Source organism: Monodelphis domestica, chromosome 6 (genome assembly GCF_027887165.1).
Source record: "Monodelphis domestica isolate mMonDom1 chromosome 6, mMonDom1.pri, whole genome shotgun sequence".
In the NCBI taxonomy this organism is placed as follows: domain Eukaryota; kingdom Metazoa; phylum Chordata; class Mammalia; order Didelphimorphia; family Didelphidae; genus Monodelphis; species Monodelphis domestica.
Window position 1 is genome coordinate 12,245,882 of NC_077232.1, and position 25,469 is coordinate 12,271,350.

The window sequence follows — 25,469 nt, forward strand, 5'->3', positions numbered from 1 at the left end:
CGCTGGTTTCACCTTAAGGGACAAAAGAACTAGCGGCCCGAGAGGGGGAGGGCGGGGTTTGGGCCCACGAGGGCGGGGATGGCAAAGGGCAGCCCCGCTCCCTCTCGGGGGCCCCGGATTCCCCAGGGCCGGCCCCCTGCCCGTGCCCCTGGCCCGGGGGAAGCCGGAGGTCAGCCTTGCCCGGGGCGTAGCCCGCCGCCCTTCCGCCGGCGGGGGCCGAGGGGTCGCCGCTCTGCCCCTGTCCTCCGGCCCCCTCGCCGCCAGCCAGCGCGCCCTGTTTGGCTCGGGCCGCCTCATCCCCTCGCCTTCGCTGTCGCCCGGCAGCGAGCGGCCGCCCTTTGTGCTCGGTGGCGCCCTGCGGGGGCCCGAGAGGCGCCCCCTCCCTGGCTGGATCCTCCCCCTGGGCCTGCGCCAGCCCCCCGCGCCCCCGGGCCCCCAGCACGCGGCCCCCGGGCCCCGAGGCGCGCGGGGCGGGCAGGAGGAGGGGCCAGGGGCTGGCCGGCCAGGCAGCGCCCCCCCGCTGGCTGCCGGCTCCCCCCTGCAGCGGAGCGAGGAAGGGGCGAAGGGAGGGAGCGGCAGGCTGTCCAGCCCCGAGCCCAGGCGAGCCATGTGGGCTGGGCTGCTCCTGCGAGCCGCCGCCGCCGCCGCCGCCGCCTGCCTCGCGCTCTCCCTCCCCGCCCGAGGCTACCCGGGGGGCCGAAAGAAGCCCGCTCCCTTCGCGGCCGAGAGGTAAGCGCAGCCCTCGGCCGGGCCAGGGAGGGAGGAGGGCACTGAGATCGCCCGGCACGGAGGGGCGACGCGGAGCGGGTGGCCGCCTGACCGCTCCGGCACACCTCGCGGGCGCTGTCCGCCCAGGCCGGGGGGCGGGGGGGGGGGCGGCCCGAGGCAGCCCGGAGTCCTCTTTCCCCACCTGGCCGGGCCGGACGCGCCTGTGCCCGAGCCCTGCCTTCCCGGTGCGCGCGCTCCCCCTCCAAGAGCAGCCTTGACCCGGCCAGCCGGCCAGCCGTCCGGGAGGACGAACTGCTGGGAGCCAACCTCGGGGCCTGGGTGGGTCTAGCCCGGTCTCTGTCCCTGCCTGGGCCACGTTGCACTGCTGGCTCAGGTATGCCCTTCCCCGCCACTCGTCCTTGGTGACCCGATCCTCTCGTGCCGGCACAGCCCGGGGAGCGCCAGGTAGCAGAGGGAGGAGAAATGGATTCGCAGTCCCAGGTCCTGGGTTCCAAACCCGCCTTTGCCACTTACTGTTGTGGTGACCCTGGACAAGTCACTTCCCTCACCCAATCTGCAAGCATTTATCAGTTGCCTCCTTTGGGGCAAGGCACTGTACCAGGCCCTGGGAAAAGAAAGGCAAAGGGCAAAGCCTTGTGGGAGTTTATCAGGGTGGGTATGTGGGTGAGTGTGTATAGAGGCAGGAAACAACCTTCTGAAAACCTACTGAGTGTCCGGGAACTATTAGCTCAACCAGCGGAGCCACATAACCCCAGGAGGGAGGTACTCTTCTGCTCTCCATTTTACAGCTGAGGAAACTGAGGCAAACAGGTTAAGTGACTTGCAGAGGGGCACAGCTAGTGAATGTCTGAGCCCCTGCACTCCACACACTTGATGTAGACTGAGATCTTTGGGAGTGAAAAGGCTCAGGCAGCTTGGGGCAGGGCCAGACCAGGAAAGGCAGCCCAGCTCTCCTCTCTGCCCTGGCCCAGCCTGGAATTCATTTGGGCTTCACCTCAGCCTCTTAGAACCCAGCCTTTCCTCCAGGCTCATCTCTAGGGCACACAGCAGGAGCCCCGGGAGGGTGGATGGAGTGGCAGCTGGCAGTGCCCTTTGCTGAAGTCCTGGGAGCAAGTCCTCACTTGGGTCACTCACTGGGTGGACTGCAGACAAGTTCTTTAACAGCTTTGGACCTCAGTGTCTGCCTCTGTCAAAAGGGACAGTTCGAGAGGTTAGAGAGAGTGTCCTTCTGTCCCCTCCAATCCTCCACAGGGAAGGAACGATTTCGTTCTTTGCCTTCCCCTCCCCTCCCCTCCCCACCCCCCACTCAGTGCCCAGCACAGTGCCAGGCACTTAATGGGGCTATTTTAATAGATGTTAATAACGGAGTACTTTTCTTTCTTTCTTTCTTTCTTTCTTTCTTTCTTTCTTTCTTTCTTTCTTTCTTTCTTTCTTTCTTTCTTCCTTCCTTCCTTCCTTCCTTCCTTCCTTCCTTCCTTCCTTCCTTCCTTCCTTCCTTCCTTTCTTTCTTTCTTTCTTTCTTTCTTTCTTTCTTTCTTTCTTTCTTTCTTTCTTTCTTTCTTTCTTTCTTTCTTTCTTTCTTTCTTTCTTTCCTTTCTCTCTGTCTTTCTTTTCTCTTTCTTTCTTTCCTCTCTCTCTCTTTCTTTCCTTTCTCTCTTTTCTCTCTCATTCTTTCTCCCTTCCTCTCTTTTTCTTTCCTTTCTCTTGCTTTCTCTCTTTTCTCTCTCTTTCTTTCCTCTTTCTCTCTTTTCCTTTCTCTCTCTCTTTTTTCTCTCTTGTTCTTTCTCCCTTACTCTCTTTTCTCTCCCCCTTACTCTCTCTCTCTCTTTCTTTTCCTTTCTCTCTTTTTCTTTCTCTATCTCTCTCTCATTCTTTCTCCCGCTCTTTCTCTCTTCCTTTCTCCCTTCCTCTTTCTTTCTCTCTTTCTCTCTCTCTCTCTCTCTCTCTCTCTCTCTCTCTCTCTCTCTCTCTCTTTCTTTCTTTCTTTCTTTCCTTTCTGTCTTTCTCTTTCTTTCTCTTTCTTTCTCTCTCTTTTTCCCTTCCTCTTTCTTTCTTTCTTTCCTTTCTGTCTGTCTGTCTGTCTCTCTCTCTCTCTCTCTCTGGATCAATCTATGCATTGATTCCAAGGCAAAAGAGCAATAATGACTAGGAAATGGGAGCGTGACTTATGTGTGGGGGGGGTGCACAGCTAGGAAGTGTTGGAGGCCTGATTTGAACCCAGGACCTCTCATCTCTAGGCCTGGCTCTATCCACTAAGCCACCCAGCTGCCTCTTTGGACTTAATCCTGCAGAGAAATGGGGGTCCATTTTTTATGAGCAAAGCCCTCCAGTGTGATAAATCATGATTCCTTTGGGGAAAGTCCTCTTGAAGGCGTCCTGGCCCATTGAGGCCTGGCTTGGGGTTGGCTTCCTGGGGATTTCTTTTTCTTTTTGTCTTCTCTTCTTTATCTCTTGGGCGGAAGGTTGCCTCTTCCGTTGGCCTTGTCTTAACTTGCCCCGCTGTGAAGGGCGGCTCCTGCTGCTCCCTGTGTGCGTGTGTGTGCTGCTTGCTGTGTGAGAACACTGTGTCAAGCTGGGGTTTCTGGCGGGGGGCCAGGCTCCCTCTCCTGGCGCATCTGGGGGTCCTTGCCCCCTCCCCGCTGCCTCGGGCTCCCTTGGCCTCAGTTCAGGGCCTGCCGTCCACCTGTCAGCTCCTCTCCCTGGGGATTTTCCACTCCATGGTGCCCACCTGCCCGCCAGGACTCGATGGGACAGATGTTTGCTGGAGCTTCACCTCCTCCTCCTCAGGGCGTCTATCAGCTCTTCTGGCTGGTGGGCCACACTCAGATGAGTCCTGAGTCTCTGGCTGGAAGCGCTTGCTCCCTGGCTTCCTGATTAGGTGCCCCCTCCTCTCCACATCACCTTGGCACTTGGTATTGGGGAGAAAAGTGTTGCCGAGATCCCCTTGGGAAATGTGGGAACTTCTGTTCTCTGCCCAGTGGGAGAGAGGAGAATCATCTGAATCCCCAGGGATGCTTGTCCCCAGGCCCCATAGAGAAAAGGGTGCTGGGTTTGGGGTCTTAGGACTCGGGTTCAGGTCTTGCTATTGAATTACCTGAATGACCTTAGACAAGTCACTTCACAGACAATCCTAGACTGGGATCAGGAAGAGACTTCTGATTTCTTCCCCTCCCTTCTCTCCTCCTTACTTTGTCCTCTTCCTCCTCAGTCAGGGCCTCCCCTCCCTTAGCAACCCAGCTTAGCCTGTCCTGAGTAACCACTTCCAAGTCTGTTAGAACCCGAAACTGAGGAGAGAAAGTATTCTGGACAGGAATGGTGAGAGCAGCCAGCTGGGTGGCTTAGTGGATTGAGAGCCAGACCTGGAGAGAGGGAGGTCCTGGGTTCAAATTTGACCTCAGATACTTCCTGACTGTGTGATCCTGGGCAAGTCACTTAACCCCCTTTGCTGCTCTTCTGCCTTGGAATCTATACACAATACTGATTCCAAGATGGAAGATAAGGTGTTGTTTGTTTTTTAAAGGCATGGCGGCTCAGTGGATTGAGAGCCAAGCTTAGAAACAGGAGGTCCTGGGTTCAAATCTGGATTCAGGCACTTTCTAGCTATGTGACCCTGGGCAAGTCACTTACTCCAATTGCCGCTCTTCTGCCTTGGAACCAATACACAGTTGATTCTAAGATGGAAGGGAAGGGTTTAAAAAACAAGAGTCATGGTGAGGGGGAGATGAAGGAACGGTCCCTGGATCAGACAGTTTATCGAAGGAAGAAAAAAGTAAGAAAACTGAGAAGGTAGGAAGGGGCCAGGTTGTAAAGGGCTTTAAATGCCAGAGGATGCTGCATTTGATCCTGGAGGTAATAGGGAGCCACTGTAGTTTATTGAGCAAAGGAATAACATGGATAATCACTTTGGCATCTGAGGGGAGGATAAATTGAAGTGAGGAGAGATCGGAGGCAATTAGGAGTGACCAGATGAGAAGTAATGAGAGCCTGAACTGAGGGCTTGGGGAGGGGTGGTTGGAGAGACAGGGATGTCTAGGGGAGATCTTCTCCGTCCCCAAATTACCTTGGAATTGCTTCGTATTGGTATGGCGTATCCCTTCTATGGAATGTAAAGTCCTTGAGGGCAGGGATGGCCTCTCTGTCTCTGAATCCTCTGCCCCTGGCACATAGTAGGAGCTTAAAGATGTTGAATTAAACTACGGATGTGACTTAGCTTGGCTCAAGGGGCTGCCAGCGGCCGCCTGGTCTGACTGATTTCCGTGGCCCAGCTGCCTCGTTCTCCCTCCGTGTGGGGAATCCAAAACAATCTCTCTCTTTTCAAGACGCCGCCTGGGACCCCATGTTTGCCTCTCGGGGTTTGGAAGCGGATGCTGCCCTGGCTGGGTGCCCTCCCTGGGCAGTGGACAGTGCACCCTCCGTAAGTCTCAGCAACCATTCAAGCTGGTCTCTGCTTAAGGGCACTCTCTGCCCTTGTGGGGTGTGGGGAAACGGAATTAGGAAAGATCCACTGGAGGGTGTTCCGTCCCAGAAGGGGCCGCCTCCTGCCTCATTCTCCCCTTTGTCTCTCCACCCAGCCCTGTGCACCTTTGGCTGTGGTAGTGGTTACTGCATTGCTCCTAACGTCTGCTCCTGTCGGGATGGAGAGCAAGGCATCACCTGTCCAGGTAACTGCAACCAGGGGCCCTGGGTTCGGATCCCGACTCTGCTGTGATCTAGCTCTAGGAGCCAGGCTGAATCCCTTCTCAGTGAAATGAAACCGTTAGATTCGATTATATTTTTTGGCTCTAATAGAGCAAACAGCACACTATGGCTGCGCTCCTTAAAAAGTTTTCTTTTGCGTAGAATTTTTTTTTAATTTTTCTCAATTCGTTTAGAAATATTTTTAATGCTCATTTTTTATTTTTCACTTTTCTGTTTTTGTTCTTTCTGTTTTGTTTATTATGTTTCTGTTTTATGTTATTGTTATGCTGTGTTCGTGTAACATTCGCTTTATGTTTTTGTTGTTGTTAAACCCTTTTGTTGTAGCATCGATACTAAGTTTCAGTTCCAAGGCAAAAAAAGCAGTAAGGGCTAGGCAGTTGAGGTTAAATGACTTGACCAGGGTCACGCAGCTAAGCATTCATTTTTTAAAATTTTGAGTTCCAAATTGTCTCCCCTCTTCTTCCCTTCCTTAAGAGGACATGCATTTCCTTTGTATGTGGAAGTGCTTGTTTTATTTGGTTTAGTGAAATTTGGAATGAAAAATTTGCTGTCAATTATACGTGTACAGTCATGAAAAACGTTTTCTGGGATGTGGTTGGGGACCAGGGATGGGAGGTGAGGCCAGGGGCCTGATGGCCTTCACTGAGGGGATGTGCACAGAAGGGATCAGAAGACCTGGGGCCATCACCTGAAGCGGGGAGAAGACTTGGGCAAGTCCAGCTATCCTTTTAACCCTCACCTTCCACCTTAGAATCAGTGCTATATATTCAAGTATTTCCAAGGCAGAAGAGGAGTAAGGGCAAGGCAATGGAGGTTAAGTGACTTATCCAGGGTCACCCAGCTAGGAAGTGTCTGAGGCCAGATTTGAACCCAGGACCTCCTGTCCCTAGGCCTGGAAGTCAAGCTACCTTTCTGAGCTTCGGTTTCCTCCTTTGTAGAATGGAATAATAATTTTTGCATTCCCAGGAGTGCTACGAGAAAGGTACTCAGCTAAAAGTCAAGCATTACTTAAATATGAGCTATTGCCATAGTTGTAATGAAGGCTGGTCCATCTGGGCTTTGCCCCATGGCAGGAAATTCAGAGAGGCTACCCAGGGGTGTGCTGCCTTTCCTGCCTAGCCTCACCTTCTGAATCAGCCTCCTTTAGCAATACAATTATTTCCCCTTCAGGTACATAGAAACTTGAGGGTGTCCCGGAGCTCGCCTTCTCGCATAGCATCCCCAGCCCTTTTCTTATCCTCTGGGAGTGTCCAGTCTTTTAGCATCCTAGAAACTCATGGTCCTCTGGGCTGGATTTCCTCTGGGTCACGGCTACGTGGCAGGCCCTGGCATCTGAGGGGCTTGGCATGGAGCAAAGACTGCCCCACGGCTATCGTTACCGTGCTCACGTTACCGTTGTTTTCATTTCAGAAGCCCCTGGACCCTGTGGGGAATATGGCTGTGACTTGGCTTGTAACCATGGCGGCTGCCAAGAGGTAGCCCGAGTCTGCCCTGTGGGGTTCTCCATGATAGAAACAGCCATTGGCATCAAGTGTACAGGTGAGAGCCCCGGGGCAGTGCCCTTCCAGGAGGCACGGGCATCTCTGTCTGGGGGACAAGAGTATTGGGTCTCCAGGCAGAGGCTCTGGGTTCTAATCCTAGCAGAATTCCTCACTGTCTGCATGATTTGGGGCAAATACTTCTGTTTTATGGGACAAGGTTGGAGGAGCTCAATCCTATGGTCTGTCTGAGCTCTTTGTCCTAGGACCCATGACTCCCTATCACCAGCGGCCCAGAAGAGACTTCGAAGAGGATGTGAAGAAGGGACAGGGTTGTGGGTTCAGTCCCCTCCTGGATGCCTTTCCTCTCTTAGTTATCAGAGACTTAGAGCTCTGGCTCTGGCAGACGTCTTAGAGGTCCTCTAGTGTAACTGCTTCATTTTACAGACAAGTAAACTGAGAGCTGGAAAGGCAATGTGTCTCAGTCTCTGAGAATCATAGTTCTGGAGCTGGGAGGAATCTTAGAGGCCGTCTAGGTCAAGCTCCTCATTTTGTACCTGTGGAAAGAGTCCCAGAGAGGTGGAGGGACTCACTCAGCTTCCCTGAACTCTGACTCTCGGTGCTTTTTTCGATGGACCCTGCTAGTCATCACACCTCATCAGCAATGCGATCGCAGACCTGCATTTTGATTGGCTCCAATCTTATGAGTGGAAGGAACATAATAATGGAAGCAGTTTTTCACACATCCATTTATTTATCTAAAGAGCTTGTCTTTCTGTGCTAGGCAGCTAGCAGTCCTCCCACACCGAGCCAGGCACTCGATGGCTCTCAGCTAGCTGGCTACCTCTTTCCTCTTGTCCCACTTCTTTCATGGGTAAGAACATTAAAGCTCATCTTGTTAGTCTAGGGGCTTCCCCGTCTGGATTTTATCTACTTAATATATTGGCTCAGCCCACACCCACCTGGAAAATGTCACTGTCTTCTGTTGCAGCTTTATATTAAGAAGTCAAAGGGACAGCTGGGTGGCTCAGTGGATAGAGAGCCAGGTTTAGATACAGGAGGTCTTGGGATCATATCTGGCCTCAGACACTTCCTAGCTGCGTGACCCTGGACGAGTCACTTAATCCCCATTGCTTAGCCCTTACCTCTCTTCTGCCTTGGAACTCTTGCTTAGTTTTGATTCCAAAATGGAAGGTAAGTGTAAAAAAAAAGTCATAGGGGCAACTAGGTGGCTTAGTTTATAGAGAGCTAGGTCTAGAGACAAGAAATCTTGGGTTCAAATCTGGCCTCAGATATTTCCTAGCTATATGAGTCTGGGCAAGTCACAACTCCAGTTGCCTAGCCCTTACCTCTCTCTTATCTTGGAACTGATGCTTAGTTTCAATTCCAAGATGGAAGGTAAGGGCTAAAAAAAAAAGAGATAGAGAAGTCATGCTAGTATAACATAATAGTTAATCACACAGGTATGGTTTAAATGTCAACCATTCTCTACTCATAGAAGGGGAAGGGAAATCTTAACATCAAAACCAACAGTGTCATGAGCTTTGGGGGAAATCTGGGCCTCAGTTTCCTTTTCTGTAAAGGGAAGGGGGTAGAGGAGATGATCTCTGAGCTCCCCCACAGCTCCGACATTTCATGACCAAAGTTAATCCTCCCTTAAAACTCCATTTCTGTGGATCAGTTCTCTTGTGTCTTGACTTGGTTACACGATTCCTGTAGTTTTATGAGAAGCAAGTGTGTGACTTTCCATTTGAGTCTGTCCCTGACCTTGCATGAGCTTATTTTATTGGTGGGTGGGTGTTTTTCTTCGACTGCCTGCCGTGTGGCTGGCTGTGTGGGCGGAGGAATGTCTGGGGGTTTGTTTCCGTGATGTAGTGGAAAGAGTTATTGGATTGGCAGCCAGAGGGATTGTGGTCAAATCCCAGCCCTGCCACATATTACCTGGGTGACCCTGGCGCAGTGACTTCACCTCCTCTTGCAGATGAAGAGGTAGAGAGGGCTTTCATAGAGCTGCAGAGATCCAGACTTGGAGGGGACCCCCAGGGGCCATCTGGGCCACCCCGACCTGCTCAACGAGGGGCCACCAGCCTTTGATGGAGACCTCCAAGAGAAGGACCTCCTGCCTCTCCCTAGGGGCGGCGCTATGGGTTCAGAAGCTGCCTTTTGGCACCTTCCAGATCTTTTTTGTTCTGTAGGACAGCCCTTCAGCTACTTAGAAACAGTTATCCTGTTCCCCTTCCATGCCCCCGAGTCTTCTTCTCCAGCCTTGGTATTTATCAGGTCCTTCAAGCGATCTTTAGGTGTATTTCTTTTTCTAAACCCTCACCTTCTGTCTTGGAATCAGTACTCTGTATTGGTTGTAAGGCAGAAGAGCGGTAAGGGCTAGGCCATGGGGGTCAAGTGACTTGCCCAGGGTCACACAGCTAGGAAGAAGTATCTGAGGCCAGATTTGAACCCAGGACCTCCCATCTTTAGGCCTGGTCTCAAACCCCCAAGCCACCCCGTTGCCCCTTATGTCATTGTTCTCCCTGGTCGGAATATTTTCCCAATGGCCACACGCTGCCCGTGTTGTTTCTCCTTCCCAGACATCGATGAGTGCTTGAGCTCCTCCTGTGAGGGCCTCTGCGTGAACACGGAAGGAGGCTTTGTGTGTGAGTGTGGGCCAGGGATGCAGCTTTCTGCTGACCGTCACAGCTGCCAAGGTAAGTGCCCCCAAGAAGAGGCTCGGCCACTGAGTCACTGCCCGAGACAGAGCAGAGGCTGGGAGGAGAGTCAGCCTGAAAGGGGAGGGGAAGAGGGCTGGGGGACCTCTGGGAAGGGAGACGGGGGCTTGAAAGAGCACCTGGAGGTGAAAGGAGCCCACAGCTTACCTTCCGTTTTAGAATCAATACTGTGTATTTGTTCTAAGGCAGACCAGCGGTAAGGGCAAGGCTATGGGGGTTAAGGGACTTGCCCAGGGTCACACAGCTAGGAAATGTTTGATGCCCGATTTGAACTCAAGACCTTCCATCTCTAGGCCTGGCTCTCCATCCACTGAGCCTCCTACCTGCCCCAAGAAAGGACATTTTAGGCCAGAGAAACAGCCCTAGGGAATGCCTAGAGCCAAGAGATGGAGGGTCTTGTTCATGGAATAGCTAGGAGGTCAATGACACCGAACTGAAGAGTCCATGTTGGGGAGTGAAGGTACAAGATGGCGTTGGAGCCACTGGAGTTTGTTGAGTAGGGGCTGGCGTGATCAGAGCTGCGCTTTAGGAGAGTGGCTGAATGGAGGGTGGGTTGGGGCCAGGAGAGGCCCGAGGCAGGCATGCCCACTGTGGCTATGGCAATAGTCCAGGTGCGAGGTGATGAGGGCCTGCCCCAGAGCGAGAGAAGGAGGTGTACTCAAGAGCTGGCGCCATGATGGAGGGACAGGCTTTGGCAGCAGAGTAGACCTTGGGGGAGAGAGGGAGGGTCCGGGATGACTCCTGCAGGCCTGGGGGACGAGGAGATGCTGTTGCCCTGACAGTAACAGGGAAACTCATTTGGGGGATGATCACGCATTCTGTTTGGGCATGCTGAGCTCAAGATGTCTGTTGGACGTCCAGTTGGAGATGGGAGCCTGGAAGGCAGCAGAGAAACTGAGGCAGGAAAGGTAGACTTTGGACATAAAGAGAATTAAATTAAATTCACGGGGGCGGATGAGATCGCCAGAGAAGTCGCAGAGAGGGAGAAAGGAAGAGGGTCCCTGTGGTTAGAGGAGGATCCGGCAAAGGAGGTCCAAAAGCCCCAATCAGAGAGGTAGGAGGAGAACCAGGAGAGCCCAGAAGTGTCCTGAAACTAGAGAGGAGGCTTTAAAGGGGGCGACAGTGACCACAGGGGCAGAGGCTGGAAAGAAGGGAGAGAACGATGAGGTCGGGAGCCAGATTGTAAGGGGCGAATTCCCAGAACAACGCTCCCAAGAAATGGTCCAGGCGCCTTTCCTGGAAGATCTCTGGTAAGGGGAAACTCATTCCTTCTGAAGGAGCCTCTGTCGCTCCGGGACAAAAAGGGGAGCGATGGAGAATGGGGCTGGAGAGACAGGTTGGGGCTAAGTTGAGAAGAATTTTTGGTTTTTAAATCCTTCCCTTTCTTCTTAGAATCCATACTGTGCATCAGTTCCAAAGCAGAACAGTAAGGGCTAGGCAGGGGGGGTTAAGTGACTCATCCAGGGTCACTCAGCTAGGAAGTGTCTGAGGCCAGATTTGAGCCCAGGACCTCCTGTCTCCCGGCCTGATGCTCTGTCCACTGACCACCCAATGGCCCTGAGAAGAGTTTTAAAGACCAACCAAGGGAATGTTTATTGGATGCTGACGCTGCAGGGAGCCACTGAGATTTACGAGTGGGAGAATAACATGGCCGATCCTGTGTTTAAGGAGAATTTCTTTAGCATCTCTGTGGAGGCTAGACCAGAGTGTGGAGTGGTGAGGATGGCCTGAATTGGTGTGGGCTTTGGGAGGAAGATGAGAAATAGAATGTAAGCACCTCAAGGACAGGGACTGGGGTCCATTTTTGTCTTCCCATCTCCCAAGGCAGAGGGGTAGCCAGGAATTTTTTAACCTTGGACAAAAATAGTAGCAGGGGGAATAGGTGGAGGGGGGGCACTGCTGGCTTCTGTTCTTTCTCCTTGAACCTCTGTAAAGCCCGGTTGCCCTCCCAGGACACCTTCCTCGTCCCTGCATGGGCTGGCAAAGGATGGAAAAGTTGGAAGCCCAGGCGCATGGGTGCCCTCAGAGGAAGGCTGCCCCCTTTGGATATCTGCACCTTGGACAGAGCCTTGGCTGCCCTCCCTGGTCCTTTCTCTGCAGATAGGCAACCAGAGGATCACCAAGTGCCTTTGCCTTTCAGACACTGATGAGTGCTTGGGGATCCCTTGTCAGCAGAGCTGCAAAAACAGCATCGGCAGCTACAGGTGCTCCTGCCGAGCGGGCTTCTACCTCCACGGTAACCGGCACTCCTGTGTAGGTGAGGCTTGGCGGGGCTGGGGACCGAGGCTGGTCAGATCGCTCTTCAGGAGGGCGAAAGGGCTGAGTCCTGGGGACAGGCAAGAATCAGCTCTCGCGATGGGCTGGGCACCCTACTAATAACCAGCCTCTCTCTGGGGATACAGAGAAAGGCAAAGCACCCTCCCTGCTCTTACGGTGCTCCCATTCTGATGCAGGAGACCTATGCAAACCACTGAGCATAAAAGAGTGCTGGTGGAAAGGGGGGAGTCCTCTGTCCCCCTTGATAAGAAAAGAACAGAAGATTAGAAGGAATCACAGATAGCAGGACACCATTTAAGATTAAGGGGATAACTAGGAGGCTCAGTAGATTGAGAGCCAGGCTTAGACACAGGAGATCCTGGGTTCAAATATGACCTTAGCCACTTCTTTAGCTCTGTGACCCTGGGCAAGTCACCTAACTGCTGTCTGCCTCAGTTTCTGTATCTGTAAAATGAAGGTAATAATAGCTCCCTCCTCACAGAATAATTTTAAGAATCCAGTAAGTGCTTTGCAAATCTTAAAGTGCTCTGTAAATGTTATTGTTATTATTATTTTGTGACTTGCCCGTCACACCAACAATAAGGGTCAGAGCTGGAATTTCCCCTCAGGTTCTAGCTCCCCAGGCTCAGTGACCTTTCTGGAGAACTCTGCTGCCTTTTCTAATGTACATCTCATCATGTTAGGAGAAAAGTATCATTTCGAGGGTCCTGGTTTGGTGCCCCAAGCAGGCCTGCGAATCACTACTTAGGGTCCTCAGGGCCTCAGTTTTCCCCTTTGTAAAATGATGGGCTTGGATCTGATGGCCTGGATGAGTCTGTCCAGCTCTAAATCTTTGAGCCCAGGTGAAATCTCAGAAATGCAGGAGACTGTGGGCAAATTTGGGGAGGAGGTGGCTTTGGTAGCCTTTCTTTTTGTTTCACGCCTTATGTATACTAGATACTTAAAAGCTAATAATGATAGTCACATTGATTCTTAGTCTTCTTAAAGAATATTTTCTTTTTTCCCCAATTACATAATAGGTAACATTTATATAGGATTTCCCATGTGCCAGGCACTGAGATAAGTGCTTTATAATTCTCTCCTTTGATTCTCATAACTTGAGGAGGTAGGTATTATCATTGTTCCCATTTTACAGAGAAGGAAACTGAGGCAAACAGGTGCAATGTCTTGCTTAGGGTTATATAGTAAGTGTCGGAAGCTGAATTTGAACTCAGGTCTTTCTGACTCCAGGCCCTCCCTTCCTTCCTTCCTTCTTTCCTTCCTTCCTTCCTTCCTTCTTTCCTTCCTTCCTTCCTTCCTTCCTTCCTTCCTTCCTTCCTTCCTTCCTTCCTTCCTTCCTTCCTTCCTTCCTTCCTTTCCTCCTTCTTTCCTTCCTTCCTTCTTGTCTTCCTTCCTTTCCTTCCTTCCTTCTTGTCTTCCTTCCTTTCTTCCTCCTTCCTTCCTTCTTATCTTCCTTCTTCCTTCCTTCCTTCCTTCTTATCTTCCTTCCTTCCTTCCTTCCTTCCTTCCTTCCTTCCTTCCTTCCTTCCTTCCTTCCTTCCTTCTTATCTTCCTTCCTTCCTTCCTTCCTTCCTTCCTTCCTTCCTTCCTTCCTTCCTTCCTTCCTTCCTTCCTTCCTTCCTTCCTTCCTTCCTTCCTTCCTTCCTTCCTTCCTTCCTTCTTTCCTTCCTTCCTTCCTTCCTTCCTTCCTTCCTTCCTTCCTTCCTTCCTTCCTTCCTTCCTTCCTTCCTTCCTTCCTTCTTTCCTTCCTTCCTTCCTTCCTTCCTTCCTTCCTTCCCTCCTCTATCCATTGCACCATTCTCTTCTCCTTTAGGGATGTGGTCACTGATATAGGAGTGGTAACATAGCAACACTGGTGTAGCTTGATGAGCACCATTGAGGGCCAGCCCAGCACCAGCCATGTGAGACAGAGAAGGCCGCTAGCACCAGGGCCCTCTATCTCTCCTGTTCCATGTTGGGAGAGGACGAAAGGTCCCTGAGTGGTGGGGAGCAGAGTGTGTGGTGCTGTTGGAGAGGGCCAAACTTGAAGGGTCTGGGCAAGGGGCCCAGGAGCATGTGTGTGTGGGTCTTCCACAGATGTGAATGAGTGTCGCCGCCCCCCAGAGAGGCGTGTCTGCCATCACTCCTGCCACAATACCATGGGGAGCTTCCGGTGTGCCTGCCGGGCAGGCTTCCGCCTCAGTGCGGACAGGGCATCCTGTGAAGGTGAGCATCCTTGAGCCTTGCTTCCCTCTTTGTCCTTTCTCTCCAGGCTTACTGGGTGGAAGGGAGATTAGCCTAGTTCTGCCTGGTCCCAGAGAGCAGCACTGGGCGCCACGACTAGAAGTTGTCCAGATTGAGGCAGATTGAAGCTGGATGTCAGGAAGAACAATGGCGCCTCCTCGATAGCTAGGGGACTTTCATCTTTCTTTTCATGTTGCCTGGTATACAGGAGGCATTTAATAGATGCTTAGGAATTATTGACTGATTTAGAAGATCCAGAATAATAATTAGCTTGGGAGATCTCCAAAGCTGGGCTAGCCCAATCAATCAATCCACAAACATTTTTTAAGCACCTACTATGTGCCTACCATACTAGGTGCTCGATGACCATTTGTCAGGTATTTTGTAGAAGAAGTAGGAGTTCTTGACCTCTGATCTGTCAATGTTTTTTTATTTTTATTTTTTAAAAAACCTGACCTTCCATCTTAGAATCAACACCGTGTATTGGTTCCAAGGCAGAAGAGAGGGGGAAGGGCTAGGCAATGGGGTGGTAAGCTGACTTGCCCAGGGTCACCCAGCTAGGAAGTGTCTGAGACTATTTTTGAATTTAGGACCTCTTCTCCAGGCCTGGCTCTCAATCCACGGAGCCACCTAGCCAGCCCCCCCCCCCAATGTTTAAAAATATATATTTTGATAACTTCTATTTCAACATAATCATTTCCTGTTGTAATCCTGTGCATCTAAAAGCATTCTGAGAAGCGGTTCATAATCTTCACTGGCCGGCCAGAGGAATCTGGGAAAAGGGTGAAGAACTCTTGATCTCGGGGGACTGTTGTTCACACACTGGTTGGACTCACTGTCCTCCCAGGGGATGCTGAGCTTTGGTGATTTAGAAAGTTCTAGGAATTCCGAGAACTTGTCTTTTCTGATCTCTTGTTCATTCATCTTCTCCCTCCTTTCCTCCATCTTTTGTCTCCTTTTCCCTAGTTTAAAAATGATTTCTATTAAATGCCTTCTCTCCCTGCCCATGTCTCCACCTTTTCATTTCTCTTTCTTCCTTCCTCCCCTCTTTTATTTCTTAAAAAGCTCTGACCTTCCATCTTAGCGTCAATACTGTGTATTGGTTCCAAGACAAAAGAGCTGTAAGGGCTTGGCAATGGGGGTGAAGTGACTTGTCCAGGGTCATCCAGCTAGGAAGTGTCTGAGGCCAGATTTGAACCTGGAACTTCCGTCTCTGGACCTGGCTCTCAGTCCATTGAGCCACCCAGCTGCCCCCAATAATCTTTTCCTGGAGAGCTTAGCACAGAGCCTGAAATAGACTAAATTCTTAACAAATGCTTATTGACTCAACTTTTTAAAAATTGCATCTTTCTGGGGGCAGCTGGGTGGCTCAGTGGATAGAGAGCCAGCTCTAGAGATGGGAGGTCCTGGCTTCAAATGTGGCCTCAGCCACTTCCTAGCTGTGTGACCCTGGGCAAGTCACTTAACCCCCATTGCCTACACAGTATTGATTCCAAGACCGAAGGTAAGGGGTTAAAAAAAAAACTTGCATCTTTCTTCTGCTCATCAACTCAGCCTCTTGCTTTCTCCATCCCTTCTTTCTTCTCTTTAAGGGATCTCTGGAGCTCTTCTTCCCCTACTTTCTGCCTTACCTCTTCCTTCCTTCTCTCTCTTCCCAGAAGGCAGTGAGGCTTTAGCCCAGTGACCTACCTTTAAGGTAAACACCCTTTGCATCACCCTAAACTGGAAGAAGGTGGCTCAGTGGTTGGTGGGAAGCCCTGGAAAGTGGCTGGCCTGCCTTCTCTCTCCTCCTGGGGTCCTGGCTCTTGGTGAGTCTTCTACAGACATGAAGCTCCAGGAGCTGAGGGAGGGGAATGCTTTTGAGGAGGTGAAGAGGACTGCCTAGAGGAGGCAGGGGGAGAGGAAGAACCGGGGAAATCCAGAAGATGTGTTACTCGTTCCAGACCCTGAACTGACCTTCCTTTTATTGGGAAAATTCACTGGGAGACTGAACGGGATAGCAAAGGGCTTAGACTAGACCATTCCATCTTTGGATTGGCTGGAAGAAGTGGCGAGATTTTTATATTAGATGTAGAGGGGAAAGGGACCCAAGAGACAAGCCAGTCAAAAATCCCACCCCGCCATTTTACAGATGAATAAACTGCCAAAGAAGCTAAATAATTTACCTTGGGATACACCATTGGTAAGTGGCGCCATATTGCCAGTCTCTAAAGCCTTCTGTTTTTGGTGTCATTGACCCCCTTTGTGGTGAGGCCTTTGTATTCCTTCTCAGAATCACATCTTAAATACAGAAAAGAAAATAAAGGAAACCAAATATACAAAAAAATATGAAAAAGACAAAGTGGGGGCAGTTAGATGGCATGGTGCATTATGAGTCAGGCCTGGAAACGGGAGGTCCTGGGTTCAAATCTGGCCTCAGATACTTCCTAACTGGGTGACCCTGGGCAAGTCACTTGACCCCCATTGCCTAGCCCTTACCCCTCTTCTGCCTTGGAACCCATACACACTATTGAGTCTAAGATGGAAGGTGAAAGTTAAAAAGAAAAGACAAATCGGTAGGTGCCGGCTTGAGAATTCCTGCCGTAAGGCTCTACGAAGGCTTTTCCTAGAGAGTTGAAAGGTCAGAGGACAAGGATAACTTACTGCCTTCATGTATCTGAAGGGCTCTCATGCAGAAGTCGGATGAGGTTGGCTCCAGTGGACCCAGGAGGCATGGGGGGGGGTAGAAAAGGGCAGATTTGGCCTTGATGCCTGGAAAATCTTCCAGCTCTCTCCAACTGGCCTGGGCAGCCTGTCTCCTCGGAGACCTTCAGGGAGTCAGAGACGTGGGTTACACCAGCCACTGCGGTCCCTTTTCCCTGATCTCCCCGCTCTGCCCGCGATGGGAGCTGACTCCTTGCCGCTCTGTTTTTCAGCATTTCCGAAGGCCGTGCTTGCCCCATCTGCCATTCTCCAGTCACTGCAGCACCCCCCGAAGATGCTGTTACTCTTTCCGGAGTCTGGCCCCCCCGCCCTCCCCCCTGGCCATGGCCCCCCATCCCGGGCACCTGGCCCCCACCCAGTAACCAAAACCACACCTCTCGTGCCGCTGACCTCAGCACTGCCCACCTCCTCCACCTCTGCCTGGTCCCCGACCCCCTCAGCAACAGTGGCCACCCCGTCTCCCAGTTCTTCCTCCTTGGGAAGAATGGTGAAACCGTCTATACTGGCAGGTCTGCTGCCCCCTTCACTCTTGCATGGCGAGGCAGTGAGGACCCCTTCCCCTCCCAGGGGCCCTTCGACCTCTCAGCCTTTGCCAGCACCTTCTCCTTGCTGGCACCAAGGAGGCACCCATGAGCATGGGAGCCGCTGGACCGAGCCTGGATGCTTGAACTGTGGGTGCCAGGTAGGTGGGCACAGCCAGGACCCTGGCTCATTCAGCCCTGGCATCTTTCTGTGCCAACGGCTCCGTGGTAACTGGTGTTCTTTGTTGTAGGATGGCGAGGTGACCTGCGACAAAGTGACGTGTAAAGCTGCCTGTTCTCACCCGCTCCCCTCCCCTGATGGGTGCTGCCCTGATTGTTCAGGTGAGGACCAGCTCGAGAGGATGTCGCCTTTTGTGGGTTCAATCTTCCCCTTCACCCCTGGCCAATCCTGCCTCTCAGTAGTGCCACTTGTGGACTCAGGAAACAAAACCTGGCTCCAACCCATCCTCAGACACTTCCTAGCTGTGGGACCCTGGGCAAGTCCTTTAACCTGCGTGGACCTTGTGCTCTTCATCTTTAAAATGGACATCATAATAGCTCCTTCCCTACCAAGTTGTTTTGAAGATCAAGTGAGAAAACGCATTCAAAACACTTTGTAAGTCTTTAGACTAATGTGGACACTAATTATTATTGGTTTCTTTTGCTACCTTCTGAGATCAGAGGATCATGGGGATTGAGCCACCTGGGAGCTCAGAGGATGTCTACACCATCCCCCTAGGCTCATTTTAGAGCTGAGGACTCAGGCTGAAAGAAATGTCTTGTCCAGGGTCATAGAACTAAGTAGCAGGCTGAAGAAGTAGATGGTGAACTAGGTCTCTTGTCAGGAAGACTTGAGTTCAAATCCAGCCCCAGACATTTCCTAGCTGTGTGACTGGACAAGTCACTGAACCTCTGTTTGCCTCAGTTTCCTCATCTGGAAAATGAGAGTTGGACTAGACAGCCACCAAAGTCCCTTGCTACTTAAAATCTATGATCTTTATCATTTGAACCCAGGTGCTAGGACCCCAGTTCCAGGCTCTTTCCATTATATCACACTACCTCTCATCTTACAAATCCAGTCTCCATTGAGTCTCACAACTCATTCCTGCTGTACTGGCAGGCATTATTCTGTCCATTTTATAGATGGAGAAAGCGAGGTTCCCAGAGGATGGTGGTGGGATTTGAGCCCAGATCTCCCTGACCCCAAGGCCAGCTATCTCTGGGCTGCAACTCAGAAGGCTGAGCAATAAGCTGAGGATATAAGAGAGGAGAAGTGGAGGGTGCCGTGGCTAGGACGTCAGCCTCGGCTTTGCTGCTGGTGTCTTTCGGCACCAGTGTGGCTTCACCTTCTTCGCCCTCATCCTCCTCCTCTTCACTCATGTTCCTCATTAGCTCAATATGGAAGCACGTCCCCTCTTCCCTGCCTTGTGGGAGGAAGGCAGTATGGGAGAATCCTCTCCAACATCTGAACAAGGTCCCTTTTGGTGCCAGCATGGCTAACCCTTGGGGGATGTGCCCTAATGAGTTCCATATTGGTTGGGGGATGAAGCCATCCAAGTTTCTGAGTCTCCTTTTGCCTTGGTCCAAGTCTTAGTCACTGGAGGGGCTCCCTCTTCCCTGGGGCAGGGAGAGGAGGAGAAATCTGGCAGGTTTTCCTCGTTTCTCTGGATCCCAGCCTTTCCCCTCTCCCCACCGTGGGGCAGACTAGCCCTGGGTGGCTCCATTTCCTCCTTGTCTCTCCAAGGTTGTTTTTATGGTGGCTTCCCCAGAGCCGAAGGGGACGTGTTCTCCCCTCCCAACGAGAACTGCACGGTCTGCATCTGCCTTGTAAGTGTGTCTTCCTCCATCGTTCAGCCCCCCAAGGGCTCGTCTCCTTAGCGCTCAGGGGAATTGCTAGGAGGCACAGAACTCTGAAGTGGGGTAGGCAGGAGTGGGCTCACCACAGGGTGAGCTCTCCGTCTTGTTGTGGACGTGGGCTGAGGCTCAGTACGGAAACCTGCTGGGGAAGGGCTAGGCCAGCCGGGAGGGGAGTGTCTTCTTCTAGGCATCCTCAGAGGCAGGGATGCCCTCAGCAGGCAGAAAAGGGTTAAGCAGCAAACATAATCCATCTGGTTAGGAAGGGAGGAGGAGAAGACTCCTGAGGAAACCTCCAGCCAATGAGGCTGATCTCTCTCCAGGCAAAATATTTGCCAATGTGGAGTCAGTGTGTAAACATTGGGGAGTATGGCGGACCTGCAACCCCAACCGAGTCTCCTGGGAAGATTTCCTATTAAGTACCGGCCAGTTGGGTCGGCCCAAATGCATTGCCTCGGTGGGTCAGGGGCAGCTGGCACACTGCAATTTTCCAATAAATGGAATTGGGGGAACTCCATCAATGGGCACATTGCCTCCATATTTTGAAGATTCTGTTTCGTCAAGGCATCATTATGCAAGAGCAGGAGGCTGGGCAGGGCATGGAGAGGAGAGGAAAGCAGGGGGCAGGGGGCTTGGAAATTCCTGGGCCCAAAGGGCAGCTGGGTCACTCTGTGAATTGAGAACCAGGCCTGGAGATGGGAGGACTTGGGTGCAAATTTGACCTCGTACTTCCTAGCAAGTCCCCCCATTCTCCCCCCATTGCCTAGCCCTTACCACTCTTCTACCTTGGAACCAAGACACAGTCTTGATTCAAAGATGGGAGGGAAGGGTTTTAGTTAGGAAAAGGAAGAAAGAAAGTTCCTGAGCCCATTCCTCATCTGAACGTTCCCCCTGAATTTTGTGGCCTCTCTCAGGCTGGGAACGTATCATGTATCGCCCCCGAGTGTCCTCCTGGTCCTTGCCTGACCCCGCCGCAGTCGGACTGCTGCCCCTGCGTCCCAGGTAAGTCTCACTTCCTTATTCGGTCGGTCATCCAGGCCACACATATTTTCCGATCTGAAGATAGGATTCTTGACATGGCAGACAAGAATGATTTGGTGTGGACTGAGAATGGGACAGACAGCTGCTCGGGAGCGTTAGAGGCAGTGGCACTGGCGTGGCGTGGCCCATCCTTGACCCCACCGATAGGGCTTTCAAAACATTTTTTTTAAACTTGGTTTTCCTTTCCATGATGCGATAAACAGCTGGTGTGACCTTGGCAGCTTGACAGGATATATTTACCACTTGGTAGATGCCCTGATCTCACGCCTAAGGCGGCCCCTAGTTCTCGGTTGGTGTCTTAGCTCCTAAAGAGCTCCGTGACCTTGGACGGATCACTTCCTCTGCTGAGAGGCCCCATAATACAGTGGAAACCAGATGCTCAGATTTGACTCCTTGTTTCCTTTGTGACTTCATGCAGCTCTATAGGCTTCAGTTTTCTCATCTGTGAAACCCGAGTCTCTTCCACACTAAAGCCATCATCCTGTGATGTTTTTCTGACCCTCAGTTTGCTCATCTGTAAAATGGGGATACTTCTCTTTCTGCTCCTTCCCCCTCAAGGTGATTGTTGGGAAAGCATTTTGTAAAGCTTAAAGCACTCTAAATGTGAGCTACTGGTATTCTTATCATCCTGATGATGCTTCTGGGTTGTTCTCCCTTACATCTAGCCATCTGAGAATCTCCCCATGTTTTCCATCAAAGACTGGCATCTGCACACAGTTCATTTCCTGCCAATTTCTATGGCCAAACTTAAAAACAAAATTCTTTATGTGGAAAGTGGTGTGGTTCAGGGGCATCGGCATCTTCCCCTAAACTCGAGCTCTTGGCTGGCAATGGGCCCTCGCCCTCGCACGGTGCCCCTTCTTTCTTCTTCCATTCTTCCAAGCTGCTAGCGTGCAGAAGACGTGACCCATTTCTCTTTGCAGTGAGGTGCTATTTTCATGGCCGATTCTACCCAGACGGGGCTGAATTCAGTGGGGATGGGGATGAATGCACCACCTGTGTTTGCCAGGTAGGAAGGCAGCTGGCCCTGTGTGCCCTGCTCCCTAACACTCCCCTGGGGGAAGGTGGGTGACCAAAGCCATGGAAACGGAGAGGTGATGATGGAGCACCATCCCATCTTGCTTTCTCTCCCCACAAGCCCCTGTCATTTGCCTGAAGGAGGTGGGAGAGGGGATTCTGTCTCCATGGCCAAGGCAAAGGGTGAGGAACAGAAGAGGGATGGAGGTTTCAGAGTCTGGCTCTCAGGACTCACCTGGAGAATGGGCTGCAGCAGACAGAGCTGCCACAGTGACCAGCAGGCACTTTGCTGTGGCTTTGTAACTTCCTTTCAGAAGGGGGAAGTTCAGTGTTCCTTCACGCCCTGCCCGGAGCTGGACTGTCCAAGAGAGGAGTGGCAGTTGGGGCCAGGCCAGTGCTGCTTCACCTGCAGAGAGCCCACCCCAGTATCAGGTGAGAATGGCCCATTGGCAATCATTCAGAGACCCTTCTTTCCCCTGCCCCCACCCTATCAAAGGCTGGCTCTGGGCTGAATCCTAGAATCCCAAGAGGGGGCAGGGACTGCCCTCTTTGAGCCTCTTTGAAATGAGAGCCCAGATTCAAACAGATCTGGGCAGGCTAGAGCATTGGTCCAAATGTGAGAAGGTGGAATTCAGTAGGGATCAATGTAAAGTCCTTTACTGGGGATCAAACAATCAACCTCACATGTGTAAGATGGAGAAGGTGTGGCTAGACAGTAGGTCATCTGACAAAGACCTGGAGTGTTTAGTGGCCCCCTACAGCCTAGAGGGTTAAGGTCTTTGGGCAAAGACCATGTGACCACTTGCAGAGAGGATACTTGGTCTCTGAAGTCCTTTCCTACTCAGAAATACTATGGTTCTGGGATTTAATCTGGTGCCCTGTCCTGACACATGGATCAGCAAAGAGTCATCCAGGTTCTTCTGGAAGACCGCTGGGGATGGGGAACTCACTACCCATTCCACTAGGTGGTGCATTGGATAGAGTAGGATAGACCAGGAGTCAGGAAGACCTGAAATCCAGTCTGAGACACTTACTATTTGTGTGACTCCAAGGAAGTCACTTAACATCTGTTTGCCTCAGTTTCCCTATTTGTTAAATGAGGATAACAATAGCACCCACCTCCTTCAGTTGTTGTGAGGATCAAATGAGATTATATAATTGTAAAGTGCTTAATAGAGTACCTGGTACATAGTAAATGCTCCCCAGAATTAGCTATTATTATTAATGATTAGGAAATGTTTTCCTTATATTGACTTGAAATCTATCTCTTTGTGACTTCTACTCACTGCTCTTAGTTTTCCTTGTGAGGCCAAGCAGAGCAAATCTAGTCACTCTCCCATCCAGGAGTCTTTCAGCTACAGGAAAACAGTTCATGTGTCCCCTTGAGACGTTTCTTCTCCAGGTTAAATATCCCTGCTTCCTTGAGCCATCAGGTGGCGGGGCCGGCAGGCCCCTCATCCTGCATGTGAATAAATAAGATGACCATTGGTTGAAGGAGCAGCGGGGAGGAACATGCTGTCTTCAAGGATTGAAAGGGTTGTCATATGGAGGAGTTCTGCTCTCTGTTGGGCCCCAGAACTAGAAGTAGTGAGTAGAGTGACAGAGTTTAGCTTAGTGGAAGGAAACACTTATCAACAATGAGAGCTGTCCAGCAGCAGAATGGGCCACTTTGAAAGTGGTGCCCTCTTTCTCTCACTAGAAGTCTTCAAGCAAAGCTTGGATGACCACTAATGAGAGATGGTGGCCTCGCTCTCTCTCTCTCTCTCCCTCTCTCTCTCTCTCTCTCTCTCTCTCTCTCTCTCTCTCTCTCTCTCTCTCTCTCTCTCTCTCTCTCTCTCCCTCTTTCTCCCTCCCTCCCTCTCTCTCCTCACTCCTTCTCTCTCTCTTTCTCTTTCCCCATCTCTCCTTTCTCTTCCTCTCTCTCCTTCTCTCTCTCTCCCTTTCCTTCCCTCTCCATCTCTCTCTCTCTCCCTCCCTCCCTCTTTCTCCCTCCCCCCCTCTCTCCTCATTCCTTCTCTCTCCCTCCCTCTCACCCTCTCTCTCTCTCCTCATTCCTTCTCTCTCTTTCTCTCTCCCCCTCTCTTCCTCTCTCTCTCCCTTTCTTCCTCTCTTCCTCCCTCCCTCTCTCCCTCTCTCTCTCCTCACTCCTTCTCTCTCTCTTTCTCTCTCCCCCCTCTCCTTTCTCTTCCTCTCTCTCCCCCTCCCTCCTCTCTCTCTCTCTCCCTCTCCTCCCCTCTCCATCTCTCTCATTCTCTCTCTCTTCTCTCTCTCTCTCTCTCTCTCTCTCTCCCTCCCTCTCACCCTCTCTCCTCATTCCTTCTCTCTCTCTCCCTCTTTCTCTCTCCCCCTCTCTTCCTCTCTCTCTCCCTTTTTCCCTCTCCCTCCCTCCCTCTCTCCCTCCCTCTCTCCTCACTCCTTCTCTCTCTCTTTCTCTCTCCCCATCTCTCCTTTCTCTTCCTTTCTCTCCTTCTCTCTCTCTCTCCCTTTCCTTCCCTCTCCATCTCTCTCTCTCCCTCTCTCCCTCCCTCTTTCTCCCTCCCCCCTCTCTCTTCTTATTCCTTTTCTCTCCCTCCCTCTCACCCTCTCTCTCCTCATTCCTTCTCTCTCTTTCTCTCTCCCCTCTCTTCCTCTCTTCCTCCCTCCCTCTCTCCCTCTCTCTCTCCTCACTCCTTCTCTCTCTCTCTTTCTCTCTCCCCCCTCTCCTTTCTCTTCCTCTCTCTCTCCTTCTCTCCTCTCTCTCCCTCTCTCCCTCTCCTCCCCTCTCCATCTCTCTCTCCCTCTCTCTCATTCTCTCTCTCTCTCTCTCTCTCTCTCTCTCTCTCTCTCTCTCTCTCTTCTTTCTCTCTCTCTCTCTCTCTCTCTCTCTCTCTTTCTCTCTCGAGGTCTTCAGGCAAGAATTGAGGACCCCTTTTGGGATGGGCCATCTAGAGATTGCCCATGACCTTCCATGACTCTAGGCATTGCCCAGTCTCTCCCCCGTGTCCTTTCCTTCCATCCCCTTCTCCCTCACTCAGGCCCTCACCCTTGGTGCCTTTTGCTTCTTTCCTTGTGGACAGGCTGCTCTCTGGATGACAATGGCATTCAATTTCCCATTGGACAGATCTGGTCCCCTGGTGATCCCTGTGAGTTATGCATTTGCCAGGTGAATGACAACCTGCTCTACCTCACTCAGCTTTACGTGTTCTCCCGGGCTTGGGCCAGAGCTAGGAAGTCTCCTGATCCTGTCTGATCCCCAGCTATCTCCGGGCTCTTGTCCTTGTTGTCTAAGGCTAAGCTGCTTCAGACCGCCATCTTGTTCGCTTGTGTATGCCTACCCAATGCCATTGTTGCACTATAGATCAGGGCTCAGGGCCTTCTGAAAAATGGAATCTTCTGGGGAAATGGAGGTTGCCAATACTTCTCACACACACTCACATTCAACATGAGAGGCCGTGTGGTGTAGTGGTAGAGGACTGGCCTGGCCTTGGGTTCCAGTTCTGCCTCTTAACACCTTCTGACTTTATGACCTTCCTGAGGCTCAGCTCCTCATCGATAAAGTGAGGGTCTCTGGGGCCCCCTTGAGCTTTGATCCTGTGAGTTCTAAGAAGAGGGAGCCCCATCGCTGGGTGCTTTCCAAGCCATTATCTGTGCCGCAGTGCCAGGGTGCCCAAAGCATGGGGAAGCGCTCTTTTGATCCTCTCCAGTGGGCAAAGCTGGCATTCTGGTTGAAAACAACATTCCTGCATGTAAAAGAGGGTCTTCTGGTGCGCTGTAGGCTTGGAATGCACCGGCATTCTAGGGAAACCCGAGGACCAATGTGGGGGTTGAATCGGGTTGGCCTCGGCTTCTGGTCCCATTTGGAAACAAGATGCCTGCAGTAGGGGGTCTTGGATTTTTGCTTTGTTTTTAATTATGATTATTATTATTTTATGAGACCCTCACTTTCCATCTTAGACCCAGTACCATGTGTTGGTTCTAAAGCAGAAGCGTGGTCAGGGCTAGGCAAAGTGACTTGCCCAGGGTCTCCCAGCTAGGAAGTATCTGAGGCCAGATTAGAAACCCAGGACCTCCCATCTCTGGCCTGGCGCTCTATCCACCTAGCTGCTCCCTGGATTTTGCTTCATTGAGGGGCTGGGAGACCCCCATACACACACACACACTCCTTGGGTTGTTTTCTCCTTCTCTGGAATGAGTGGGCCAGCCTGGATCAGTGATCTCCTGCTTTC

The 25,469-nt window shown here is 51.6% G+C and overlaps 1 protein-coding gene across 2 annotated transcripts in view; it reads left to right on the forward strand.

Moving 5' to 3' along the window:
• Nucleotides 1-316: 316 nt before the first annotated feature.
• VWCE (von Willebrand factor C and EGF domains) overlaps nt 317-25,469 on the forward strand; it is a 31,862-nt gene continuing 6,709 nt past the window's right edge. The window contains exons 1-14 of one of the 2 annotated variants that reach the window (XM_056801639.1): nt 317-729; nt 5,049-5,143; nt 5,301-5,390; nt 6,838-6,966; nt 9,491-9,607; nt 11,769-11,885; nt 13,982-14,110; nt 17,044-17,513; nt 17,604-17,694; nt 19,097-19,179; nt 20,121-20,208; nt 21,171-21,256; nt 21,579-21,696; nt 24,321-24,406. In XM_056801639.1, the coding sequence (XP_056657617.1) occupies nt 608-729; nt 5,049-5,143; nt 5,301-5,390; nt 6,838-6,966; nt 9,491-9,607; nt 11,769-11,885; nt 13,982-14,110; nt 17,044-17,513; nt 17,604-17,694; nt 19,097-19,179; nt 20,121-20,208; nt 21,171-21,256; nt 21,579-21,696; nt 24,321-24,406 (1,821 nt within the window). In that variant the 5' untranslated portion in view covers nt 317-607. The remainder of the gene's footprint in view (nt 730-5,048; nt 5,144-5,300; nt 5,391-6,837; nt 6,967-9,490; nt 9,608-11,768; nt 11,886-13,981; nt 14,111-17,043; nt 17,514-17,603; nt 17,695-19,096; nt 19,180-20,120; nt 20,209-21,170; nt 21,257-21,578; nt 21,697-24,320; nt 24,407-25,469) is intronic. The other variant, XM_056801640.1, reaches the window with a different exon arrangement.